This window comes from Trachypithecus francoisi, unplaced genomic scaffold, assembly GCF_009764315.1.
Source record: "Trachypithecus francoisi isolate TF-2019V2 unplaced genomic scaffold, Tfra_2.0 Lachesis_group5, whole genome shotgun sequence".
In the NCBI taxonomy this organism is placed as follows: domain Eukaryota; kingdom Metazoa; phylum Chordata; class Mammalia; order Primates; family Cercopithecidae; genus Trachypithecus; species Trachypithecus francoisi.
The window spans coordinates 103,970,076-103,982,886 of NW_022681470.1; the positions used below are offsets into that span (position 1 = coordinate 103,970,076).

Consider the following 12,811-nt stretch of genomic DNA (forward strand, 5'->3'; position numbering starts at 1 on the left):
GACATCGAGACCATCCTGGCTAACACGGTGAAACCCCGTCTCTACTAAAAAAAATACAAAAAACTAGCCTGGCGAGGTGGCGGGCGCCTGTAGTCCCAGCTACTCGGGAGGCTGAGGCAGGAGAATGGCGTGAATCCGGGAGGCGGAACTTGCAGTGAGCTGAGATCACGACACTGCACTCCAGCCTGGGCGACAGAGCGAGACTCCGTCTCAAAAAAAAAAAAAAATAATAATAATCCATAAGGACCTGGTGTGGTGGCTCATGCCTATAATCCCAGCACTTTAGGAGGCCAAGGCCTGGAAGTCAAGAGTTTCAGACCAACATGGGCAACACAGCAAGACCCTATCTCTACAAAACATTTTTTAAAAAATTAACCAGGCATGGTGATGCACTCGGGAGGCTGAGGCAGAAAGACCACTTGAGTTCAGAAGTTCGAGGTTGCAGTGAGCTATGATCACGCCACTGCACTCCAGCCTGGGTGACAGTGAGACTCTATCTCTAAAAATAAATAAACAAATTCTCCACAATTACACTACAAGGGAAGTCACTCTTCCTATCTCTATTTTACAGACAAGGAACTCAGACCCAGAGATGGTAAACTGCTAACCCAAAGTCATTTAGCAGCTAAGTGCCAAAGTCAGATCCCAATCCAGCCAGTCTAACTCCAAAATTTCTGCTTTTAACCACTATGTTAAACTGCTTCTCTCTGCCTCTTTCTCTTTAGTCAACTCCACCTGACTGTTACTCTGAAACAGGATGCTTTTCCCTCCAGCACTTTCAGTTCCAGCTCTTTATCACTGGGTTACTCCACTGATTTTCCACCTAGCACCTCCGCCTCCATGTTTTTCACTCTTTTCATTTAAAAGTCATAATACTACCGACTAATCTTTTCAAATGAGCTTTCCCATCCTAAAGCCTTGAAAAGGCTGAATCGTTTGCCAGTTTCCAAAACCTCATTCTGTCTAACCTCCGTATTTCTCGAATAAACGTTCCTGTCAGGCTGGCTAGTCTCCTTCCTCGTCCTGCGACCTTGTATTCTTCATAGTATTCGTTTTACTCAGAAAACATGCATTTTCTCCTCTACTTATTTTAATCAATGTTATCCTCTGAGGCCCACTTCTTTTCGAGTAAACCCAATTCTCGCAGCCTTTTTTCATACCCTCGATATTTAAACTACCTCCCAAACGACTTGCACTGTTCACTTTGTTCCACGTGCACAGCTTTCGCCTCCTTTCGGACAGTTCATGACCAGAGCTTCTTCCGAGACCCCCATCATCTCCGCTTCCTAACCCACAGCCCCCAAAACGATGTTTCCATGATGCACTGAGGGCCTGGACCGTGGTAACAGACCTGCCACACATCCCTAAACGAGTCTTCGGTCAGGAGAGGGTGACGGAGGGTTCCACACATCGAACACACGGTCAGGCAAGCCCGTGCATACGCACGGTCAGGCAGCTCTGCTCAGCATACGCAGCGTCGCCGAGTAGCTGAGGGGCTTCCAAGTACTGCTGTGGGGACGCCCGTAGTCACCTGAGTTCCCCCAGACCTAGCAACCGGCCCTAAATACGCCCGCCTCGGCTGCAGCTGGCATCACGAACGCCTCAGACAGAATCTGCAAAATCGGAGCCGCCGAGAAGGCGCTCAGCACCAACCGCTAACCTGCAGGACTCACCTCAGCCTCCACGAGGCTCCCAGCCGACTGGGCCCGCCCACAAGACCTGCCCCTTCCGGGCCCGTTCCGGAAGCCTCTTCCTCCAGAGGTTCCCTTTGCCTTCCAGGAGGAAATGACGGAGAGAGCCGGGCGCTGATTGGCGAGCTCTGGCCGGGAGCGGAAGCCGGTGTTTCGCAGCCGAGAGCGTTTGCAGCTGGTCACTCCAGCCTCCTGGGACTTTGACTCGCCCCACTCGGCGCGCTCCTGCTGAGGGTCGCCGAAGATGTCGCTCGGCCGCCTTCTACTAGAAGCCTGATCCATCCCGCCCGCCGCCCGGATGGGACCGCCGGAGTGCTGTGAGAGGCGGGGCGGAGACCGGGAGGGAAGGCGGGGCGGAGAGGGCCGGGGGCGCGGCCCGAGGTGCACGGGACCCGGCCCTGGTCGGGATTGCAGGCTGAGGTTTTAGTTCAGTCACTTCTCTGGAAGAATGAAGCTGACACCACTTCCTCGCCTGTCGGTTAGGTTCTCGCCCGAGGCGTTGTCGGGGACGCCGTGTCGACGAGGAGTGAAGGGGTAGGCAGTCGGCGGGCACTAGGGACAGTGGTGCCCTAGCCAAGAAGGCGCGCGCCCTAGGGTGCAAGTGTATAGGGCAGGCGGGAGCCCTTGCTGGTTGTAGCCCCAAAGACAAGTCTATGTTGCCTCTCCTGTGGACTGGACATTCTACGAACCGAGAGCACCTCGGGTGAGGGGTGGGTAGACGCTGAGCCCAGGATGGTGCGTTGTCTAGGTTCCCGCAATCCCTGGAGTGACACTGGCCTGGCTTTGTGTTTCCGCTCTCTGGCCGCTTGAGGGGGAAGTGACCAAGGCTGACTCCTCCTTGTTTGCTCACTGAGATTTAAGTGCTCTGTCACCAAGTGAGAATTAGCTGTTCTCTCTTGCGTTTCTACTACTTTATTCTTGAGCTGCATAGAAGTGTTTAGAAATGAGTTCTGATGTCTGGAGCTGTGCAAAATTAAAGCTAACATAGCGGTACAAAAGAAGATCCTGCCAGCGCTTCTTGAACAAGGTATCTAAAGCCAGCCCAGAAATTAGACCTTTGTCTACATGATCTGATTTTCTTCAGAATTTCTTGAGCTTAAGGCATGTTCAGCTAATCTTTCGTATTCAAGAAAATTGCAATAGCAAATAATGCGTATGATGAGACTGTGGACAGCTGTAGCAGCATAGGAGTTTTGAAACAAGATTGCCGTGTATTGGATGAATGACAAGGGAAGAAATTGTGGCCACAAACTATTATTTTAATAAGTTTGGTGGGAAAGGGAGCATTTGAGTGGGTGTGTATGGTTAATATCCCTGACAGGTGCTGTGCATTATATTATTATGGGGGAAAGCGTGTGCTTCAATGGAAAACTGCATAGTTTAGAGTCTATCTTACCCCTTGGATTAACTAATTCTAAAAAAGCCATTTTTCAGTTATGTAAACTAGGTAACTGACATCAATGCTAAATAATTTTTGTCAAGACATGTGAATTCGCTCTCTTAGAGGTTCAGTGGAAGTTTTGCCTCCTTTTGCATGTTTATTTCAATATTCCTGCTCTAAGGTGTCTAATTCTGGGATTTTCTGTATCTTCTGCCTGGTTCCCTTTTGAGTTAAATAAAATCTTGAACACGGGTTTGGTTTTATATTTGAAGGAGTCATGATTTTACCTTTTCTTAAAAATTATTTTAATATTATTAAATATTATGGGATGGGACAACCACAGATGGAAAAAAATGATTTTAATAAGAGTTGGTATTAGAGCAACTGTGAGTGGTAAGATAATGCATCTTATAAAATTCCTTATACAGTGTTTCAAGGGTATAACTCTACCTCCTTATTTAAGTTTCAAAATGCTCAATATATCAATACTTACAATTAAAACATAGTGCAGTTCATGTAATATGAAGGGGTACTACTAATTCACTGTGAGGATATGTTCTTTGGCTGCTTTTGAGTGATGATGTTAAATTTGACCCAAGCCATTGACAAGCTTAGGAATGTTCTTGTTATACTGTATTTATTGTTGACATACTTGACTACTTCAGTTAGTCTTCCAATCTGAGAATCGTTTTTAAAAAATGTGATTCTCTCTGATGGCATGAAATGATTCTTAAGTATGGTGTTGGATGGTGGCATAGAATGATTCTTAAGTATGGTATGCACACAAATCCTAATGTGCTCTGAACTGTTGAATGTTGATATACAAAGTCATAAAGAATGGTAAACCTGGGAATTAATGGTGGTCAAGTGCATGTACCAGCTGTCTTTGTACTGTTGTTGTCCAGGCTGGTCTGATCAATGTAAGCGTTTCGAAAGACAGGTAAACAGGTCAAAAGTTACCATTTTTCTGGCTTAAGTGATGTCATTTTCTTTTTATCCAGACAAAAAGGTTTTTTTGAGATGGTGATCCAAGGTATTATGCCCAATTTTGCCCAGTTTTGAACAATAAAATCTGATCTCTCTAGCCAATCCAATTATTCCTATTAAGCAGTATTTAAAGGACTTCTTAAACTAAAAGATGACAGGATTTGAGAAAAAAAAAAACAAAACAGAGAGCTGTTTACTCTGTACCATTTGAATTATAAAGGATACATAGTGGATTATCTTTGTCTTTGGGTCCTCTTCACTAAAGTTCTGAAAAGCATATGGCTATGGAAATAGATCTGATTCATTATGGAATCTTCTGTTTGTCCCATGTAGACTCTTTGATCCTTGGAAATTAATGTCTTGTTTCAATAACCTTTTTTTTTGTTTTTAAACTAGGGTTTAGTGTTTGTTTATGAATTTATTCAAAGTACAGAGCTGATCAACTGATTTTCAGTGGACAGTCTTGCTCTTCTTTAATGTTATCAAAAATTCTGGCTGTGGCTATAGATTAATAGAAGCCTTCTCCCTTCGTCACTTGAGCAATCTGTTTGCATTCTATTACTGAGATTCTAATTCAAATTTGTTTACAAATCTGCTTGTATGAGCTCATACACAAACATTTTGGGGAGTGAAAGGATCTGTATCTTTCATGTGATTCTCAAAGGGGCCTGTGACCTTGAGAATGTTAAAAACCACTGTTCTCTCCAGGATCAGGTTTTCCTGCCTAGCTTGGGTTTGTGGCTCCATTTACTGTATGTATTACTAAGGTATATGTGTGTTTAGGGGAGGGAGAGATTCAAACCTCTTTTTGGTAAGAAACATCAATGTCTGTTTAGAGATGGAGTTGAAAAAGAATTTAACCTTTGCTAAATACTGTGACACTTCATAAAATGCCATTAGATTTTGTCCTACAATAACAGCTATGAGCATTACTTTTACTTATTTAACATCCAAATCTTGTGAGTCACAATACTTAAAAGCTGGGAAAAGGATCCAACAAACTCTACTGACCGGGTCTGATCAGGGATATAGGAGAACCACCAGGGTGTACTGTCAAAGACGATAATAGAGTTTTGAGGAGGAAATGATCAGTAATAAATGTGGGTAGAGGTCACCACCCACCCACATTGGATTAGTTCTTGGATTTGACATTTGGGAAGTTATTGTTGACCTTGATAGAGCAGCTTTAGCATAGCTATAGAGCAGAAGCAAAACTGCAGTAGATTGAGCAAATGTATGAAGAGAAAATAGAGCTACAAAACAAATTACTCTTAAAAAGTCAAGTGGAAAAAAAAAGGAGTTTAATATTCTGAAGAAGAAATGAAGTAGAAGAAATAAAGGAGGAAAACCTTTTTGAGAACAGGAGGATTGAGAGGAAGGAAAAAGCAAGATGTAGTTGTAAAAGGAGAATTTGTGGTGTAACACTCACTTAAGAGGAGAAATGGTCAAATGAAGGAAATTGCTTAAATTAAGGTGATTTAGCAGGCTTAAAAGTGTGGAATATACCCCCAAATCATCACTTGGAAGTTGGAAACAGTGAATGATTTTGAATTGGAGGGAAGTTAAGGTAATTGTTCTCCTATGCAGTTTTGACACCAATTATCTCATTTAATGCTCACAATAATCTTAGGAGACTTACTCTTATTTTAGAAATAAAAACACTGGTTTAGAGTCAAGGATAACACAACTTTTGGATGATGGTCCTGGATCCAAACTCAGACCCTGTGATAACAGAGTCCAAGCTCTCACATTGAAACATACTGTCTCTGCCTCACTGTGTCATTGCACATGGAAATATTTACCTTAAAATACTAAAGAAGCTGGATTCACAATTGTATCAGTATGATTTTACCTATCACAGAAAAAAGTAGTAACTACATCAAAAGTTGAGGAATTTTTTCCCTCCCCCTTAATTTTGATTTCTTTTCTTTTCCTTCTTTTCATTTCTTTTCTTTTTTGAGATAGGGTTTTGCTCTGTCACCCATGCTGGAGTGTGGTGGCACCATCTTGGCTCACTGCAACCTCCACCTCTTGGGCTCAAGCAATCCTTCTACCTCAGCTACCTGAGTAGCTAGGACTACAGAAGCATGCCACCACACCTGGCTAATTTTTTGTATTCTTGTAGAAATAGGGTCTCACTGTGTTGCCCGAGCTGGTCTTAAACTCCTGGGCTCAAGTGATCACCCTGCCTCAGCCTCCCAAAGTGCCAGGATTACAGGTGTGAGCCACCACGTTTGACCAATTTGATATTTTTCAAATGTTCTGTAAACATGTATTACTTAGAGTCAGAAAGAAAAGTTACCTTAGAAAAGCAATTTTGTCCTGAAAGTTGGCATTCAAGTTTACAAACTGAAAACTGTTTGTGTTAATGGATTTGTTTTTAGATTATAGTTAAGAACTTTCAATATTAGTCATTGTCATAAAAAATCTGCAGATAATTTTTTGAAATTATGAACTTTTGCTAAGTGTCATTCCATTGAGCATGAGGCAGTTTAACCGTGATAGATGAGTATAGTCTTCATTTGTCCTCTGTTCAGCTTGTCTATTTCAAGTCTGAATACTTATGAACAGATAACAAAACGTGTGGAAAGGCCAATTTGATGGACTAAACACCAACTTTTAGGTAAAATTAATTTCTTTATATCAAAGTAATTTCAAAGGTATATTTAGTGTCAATAAGAATAGTCTTCTCATACAAATTTATCATTGTGTAACCTACAAGGCCTTTCTGAAATTATTATATAAATGATCACATTTCCTGTTCCACAGCGTTGATTTAGGAATTAGCATATTCACTAGATCCATGTTTTGTTCCAATTAGCATCCCATGTATCTCAGCAGGAAACATCACAGAATTTATTGTGGAAGGGCATGCTTGTTTTATTTAACAACAAACATGAAAACCATACTGAAAAACTCAAAAAACTTCATGAGATCATGTCCTTTGCAGTAACATAGATGGAGCTAGAGGCCATTATCCTAAGCAAAGTAATGCAGGAACAGAAAACCACCTACTGCATGGTCTCACTTATAAGTGGGAGCTACACAGTGAGAACACATGGACACAAAGAAGGGAACGACAGACACTGGGACCTACTTGAGGGTGAAAGGTGGAAGGAGGGAGAGGATCAAAAAACTACCCATCAGGTACTATGCTTTTTACCGGGGAAATGTAATAATCGGTACACCAGACCCCTGTGACATGCAGTTTACCTACATAACTAACCTGCACACGTACCTCTGAACCTAAAAGTTAAAAAAGAGAAAGAACTAAGAGAAGAGAAGAGAGAATCTGAAATTACATGCCTCCTGATGAAAGACACACCATCTCATATAGTCTTGCCAGAACTGACTACTAACAAGAAGTTTTCAAATAACAGAGAAACTTGTTGAACCATACATGAATATGCAAGCAACAAAATCCAGACTGTGGAACACTACAGTTTCAGCACATAAGTTTTACAGAAAAGGAAATGTTGGATGGCGGACTTGTAGATTAAAAGAGATTTAAGATATACACTAAAATGTTTTAAATGGCTAATATTAAACTATGGTTTCTAGGGATGCACACTTAGGTGAAAAGGCCATATGAGTATGTAAGAAAGTGATTAAAAGTTCTGATAGTAGTTACTTTGGGGGACAGGAAGGGGTTGACATCATGACAGATCCCATGGAGGTACTTTTGGGTGCCTGCACAGTTCTATCTCCTGACTTTGGTGGTGGTTCCAGGGGTGTTTCCTTCATAATAGCTCATTAAAATGCACATTTATTTGGGGAGAAAAAAGTTCACATGCTGACTTTCTTTCCCTGATCATCTATCTGCCCTTACTTATTTCATGTTACCAATGGCCTCCAACTTACCAAACCTGTTAATCAGTTCTTAGTCCTGTTACTCAACCTCTCAGTAACATTTAACTGATACGAATCAAGTATTGCTTGAAATGTTTTCTTCACTTGGCTTTTAGGCTACCACGCTTCCCTGGTTTACCTTCCTTTCTTAGTATTCCTTCTCTATCTCACTTTCTGACTTGTCCTCTTTCCCACCTCAAGTTTTGTTGTAGGACTCAGTCCTTGGATCTGTGTTCTCTATTTGCATTTACTGTCTAGGCTATCTTGTCCAGTTCCCGTAGCTTTAAATACCATCCATATGCTGAGAATTCCAAATTTATATTTTTAGCCCCATCTTCTGTGAGCTCTAGCCTCGTATAACCAATTTGCATGTTTGACATAAACACTTGGTCATAGAATGAGCATCTCAAACTTAGCACACCCAAAAAGACCTAAGAAAAAGAAAATCCATTGGTTCTCTCTCTCTACCCTACAACCTACTCCAATTTTTCTCTTATCTGTAAATAGCATAACATTTACTCAATTGTGTAAGCAAGTAATCCAGAAGTTATCTTTGGTTCTGCTCTTTCTCCCTACTGTCTATATTCTTAAGTAAGTCTTGTTGACACCACTTTCAAAATACATGCCAAGTCTTACATTTCTCATCACTACCATCTCACCTAAATTATTGCAGTCATTTTCTATTGATCTCTGCACCTACTCTTGCCTCTTCTCAGTTTCATTGTAGCTACAGTATTCTTTTCAAATATTTATATTTAATCATTACCATGATCAAGATCCTCTAATAGCATCACCTCATATTTAGAATAAGATCTAAACTTCTTACCATAGTTTACAAACTGTATCCTTTGGCCTTTCCCTCTCTTACCAACCTCATCACCTACCACTCATTACCTAGCTTATTCTGCTTTTCCTAAACTGACCTCCTAGCTCCTCCTGTAGTATACCAAGATCCTTCCTGCCTATTTGGCCTTTGTACTTGCCATTTCCTTTGCCTGAAACATCTCCCAGAGCTTCATGTGGCTTGCTCTCTCATTGTATCTTTCTACTGAGATGTTACCTATTCTCTCATATTACTTACTTCCTCTAGTCATTCTGTTAGATACCTGCTTGTTTCTTTATCATATATCATCTTCTGTCTTCTCCATGGAAGTATATGCTCCCGAAGGGCAGGGACTTGTTTTTATTCACCAGTGTGTACCCAGTGCCAAGAATAGTATCTAACACATGGTAGATGCTTGCAAAAATTTTTTTTTTTTTAATGGATTTTTGCTCTCGTTGCCCAGGCTGGAGTGCAATGGCACAATACAAAGATTCATTCGATGAATGAGTATACCATTTTACTGAAATAGATATTTGACTCATAGGCAAATTGATTCTCCTTTTCTCTAGCAACAATTTCCCATTACTTCTCTCTAGTACTTGACACTGTGTGTCTTCCAACACCCTCCTCTTCTAATGTTGGTATTTCAGTACAACCAGCCACCTACCATACCACTGTCTCATACACCATATCCTATAAATTGTCAACTCCTGTTCATCCTTCCTTTGTATTTTGCTTCTTAAATGGGTGCCTCCTTCTGTATCTCCTTTCCTAGTTGAAACCTTTATCATCTCTTACTACTTGATTGCAGTAACCTCCCAGCTTCTCATTTTGTCTTAGTACATCCTCCACATTATCATCAGACTTTAAATTATACATATGATTTATCTTTGTATCCCTTGCAGCATCTATCACTTTTTGTTTTTTCAATAGTAGGCACTCAGTGAATGTTGAATGAATAGTCCTGTTTCCGGAAAGTAGAATTGGTGGGCCATGTGATTACTTTAATGGCTGTAATTCTTTGAAAAGAATTTATGCTTAAATAATCACTCTTTAATCCTGTTTTAGAAATGCTGTAGCAATTCTTTGTTGTCCATTGTTTTTAATGGACTTGTAAAGTGACTATAATCACACAGTATATTATTGGGTTGTTTCACGGTGGAATTTTCTTTACTGCTTTAATAGAATTCAAGTAATATCTGTGCTTCTCTATTAAAATGATTCTTTCTTTTCTCTTAAGCCAAAGTCTCCAGTGAATATTGAATTGCTGAGGAATTTGGGAAAAGACATATCAAAGTGCCCATTCCATGGATCCCTTAGGTGCGCCTTCCCAGTTTGTGGATGTGGATGCACTACCAAGCTGGGGTGACTCATGCCGAGATGAATTAAATTCCTCTGATACTACAGCTGAAATATTTCAGGAAGACGCTGTTCGATCACCTTTTCTTTATAATAAGGACGTCAATGGAAAAGTAGTTCTTTGGTAATTATTTGATTACATCATATCCTGAGGAGAGAACACTTTCTCATAATTTATTCTGACCTCTTTTTGTAAGCTCTAGCATTGTTGAACTACAGCTTTGCATATACATATATGATTTTATTGAGGTATAATTGACATTTAATAAACTACATATTTAAAGTACACAATATAAGTTTTGACTTCTGTTAACACATCTATGAAGCCATCACCACAATCAAGATAGTGAATATACCTGTCACCTCCAAAAGTTTTTTTTTCTGTTCCTTTGTAATTCCTCCTTCCTGCCCTTCCCTGCCCCCCCATCCCCAAGCAACCACTAATCTTCTTGTCACTATAGGTTAGTTTGCATTTTCTAGGGTTTTATTTAAATTGAACTGTGTGCTTTTTGGTCTGTTTTCAGCAGAATGATTTAAGTTCATCTGTGTTTTGTGTATCAGTAGTAGTTCATTGCTTTAAAAAACTGCTTCATTGAGATGCAATTCATATACAATATAATTCATCAATTCAAATTGCACAACCTAGTGATTTTTAATATAGAGTTGCATAACCTTCACTACAGTCAATTTTAGAACATTTTCATCAGCCCAAAGCCCCATTAGCAGTCACTCCTCATTTTTCCTTAATCCTCCTAGGCAACCACTAATCTACTTTCTTGTCTCTATAGATTTGCCAGTTCTGAACATTTCATATAAATGGAATGAATACAATAAAGTTTGTGGTTTTTTGTGACTTAGCATAATGTTTTCAAGGTTCATCCATATTGTAGTACAAATCAATACTCATTTATTTATTTATTGAGATGGAGTCTCCCTCTGTCACCCAGGCTAGAGTGTAGTGGCGTGATCTCAGCTCACTGCAAGCCCCGCCTCCCAGGTTCATGCCATTCTCCTGCCTCAGCCTCCCGAGTAGCTGGGACTGCAGGTGCCCGCCACCACGCCCAGCTAATTTTTTGTATTTTTAATAGAGACAGCGTTTCACCATGTTAGCCAGGATGGTCTCAATCTCCTGACCTCACAATCCACCTGCCTCGGCCTCCCAAAGTGCTGGGATTACAGGCGTGAGCCACCGTGCCCAGCCAGTACTTTATTCTTTATTAGGATTGAATAATATTCCCTTGTATGGATATACCACATTTATTAGTTCATTAGTTGATGGATATTTGGATTGTTTCTACTCTCTGGCCATTGTAAATAATGCTGCTATTTCTAAACATGATGGTCTTGTGAGTTTCAGGGTTATAACAATTGCATTAAAGATCTAAGATGCCAGATTGTTTTTTAAGTCAGAAATTTCTTTTCTACTATTGCTTAGCTTGTGAGCTAGCAAAACCAACATTTTGAAAAAGACAAGGATAAAATGTTTTGAAATAATTAGAAACTAGGTTTCTTTTCTTCTTCTTCCCCACACTTGTTCCTTCTTTACTGTTTCTTCAGGAAAGGAGATGTGGCATTACTGAACTGTACAGCCATTGTGAATACCAGCAATGAAAGTCTCACAGATAAGAATCCCGTGTCAGAAAGTATCTTCATGCTTGCAGGACCTGATTTGAAGGAAGATCTCCAGAAACTTAAAGGTGAGTGAATTTTCTTTCGTATATTATCGTTTAGGAAACATTCATTTTGATGTCCTCTACCTTGAAGAGGCATGTTTTGTGGGAAAATTATATAGATGTAGCTGTTTTTCTTTTGTTGAAACTAAATAAAAACTGCTTTTGAAAGCTCCATTTTAACAAAATTTATTACGTTTTGAAATGTGTTAAAAACTGAGTCCTGAGAATTTACTAGCAGTAAAACTTCTTTGTCCTGTCCTGGATTTTAAATGACAATCACTGTAGCTGATTAGATCTTTGGTAGCATTTTCTTGGCTGCATATTTTCCTGCACAAAACATGCGCGAAAAGCCTTATGAGATGACTATCCTCCTGAACTGAAAAGCTGTTAAATTACCAACTTTGCAGCCGTTTGTTATTTGAGCCCAAATGAAATACTGTGAAAATCAATCTTCCCATTGTATAAAAACTATTTATGAAGTACAGCAGTGTTGCTTAAAATGTAAACAGCAAAGTTAACCTGTATAAAATCTTGCTTCCCTTCCCTTCTATCATTTAACACTGACAACTGGTTTCTAACCTAATAAAAATGTTAGAACTTGATCAGGAATACTGATAAGTGCTGACTTTATGAAGGAAGGGATAGAATGGGAAGAAATACATTTTTTGATCCAGAAACTGAATTTTGACTGTAAGGACAGAGTGGGGGAAACGATCGTAACTAAACTGCAAAACAAGATACCGTGAAGAACATGTAGAAACTAGAAAGGATATTGAAGATAATACTGAGAAGTTCTTTGCTAAAAGGAACAGAGAAGTTGGTCTGGAAAAATTCCTAATGGCATGTGTGTGTATGCTTACATACACCTTAGAGCTAGACTTATGAATAATAAAGAAAATAAGAAAATTTGACACAAATATACAAGTAAAACCTTCATATTAGACTGCATGTTTGAGCATCTCCAAGCTGAGATTCATATTATAACTCTGCCCTTTACTAACTGTGTGACTTAAGACTGGTTACTTCACCTCTGAGTCTGAGTTTCCTC

At 40.0% G+C, this 12,811-nt stretch overlaps 2 protein-coding genes across 5 annotated transcripts in view; one reads left to right on the plus strand and one right to left on the minus strand.

Moving 5' to 3' along the window:
* WDR3 (WD repeat domain 3) overlaps positions 1 to 1,807 on the minus strand; it is a 30,816-nt gene extending 29,009 nt beyond the window's left edge. The window contains exon 1 of one of the 2 annotated variants that reach the window (XM_033196423.1): positions 1,674 to 1,807. The gene's annotated coding sequence lies outside the window, so the exon portion shown is untranslated. The other variant, XM_033196424.1, reaches the window with a different exon arrangement.
* A 27-nt stretch (positions 1,808 to 1,834) lies between these two features.
* The window catches only part of GDAP2 (ganglioside induced differentiation associated protein 2), a 64,900-nt gene continuing 53,923 nt past the window's right edge, over positions 1,835 to 12,811 (plus strand). For 2 of the 3 annotated variants that reach the window (XM_033196425.1, XM_033196427.1), the window contains exons 1-3: positions 1,835 to 2,008; positions 9,972 to 10,214; positions 11,648 to 11,787. In XM_033196425.1, the coding sequence (XP_033052316.1) occupies positions 10,039 to 10,214; positions 11,648 to 11,787 (316 nt within the window). In that variant the 5' untranslated portion in view covers positions 1,835 to 2,008; positions 9,972 to 10,038. Of the gene's footprint in view, positions 2,009 to 2,086; positions 2,226 to 9,971; positions 10,215 to 11,647; positions 11,788 to 12,811 lie in introns of those variants that run through there. The other variant, XM_033196426.1, reaches the window with a different exon arrangement.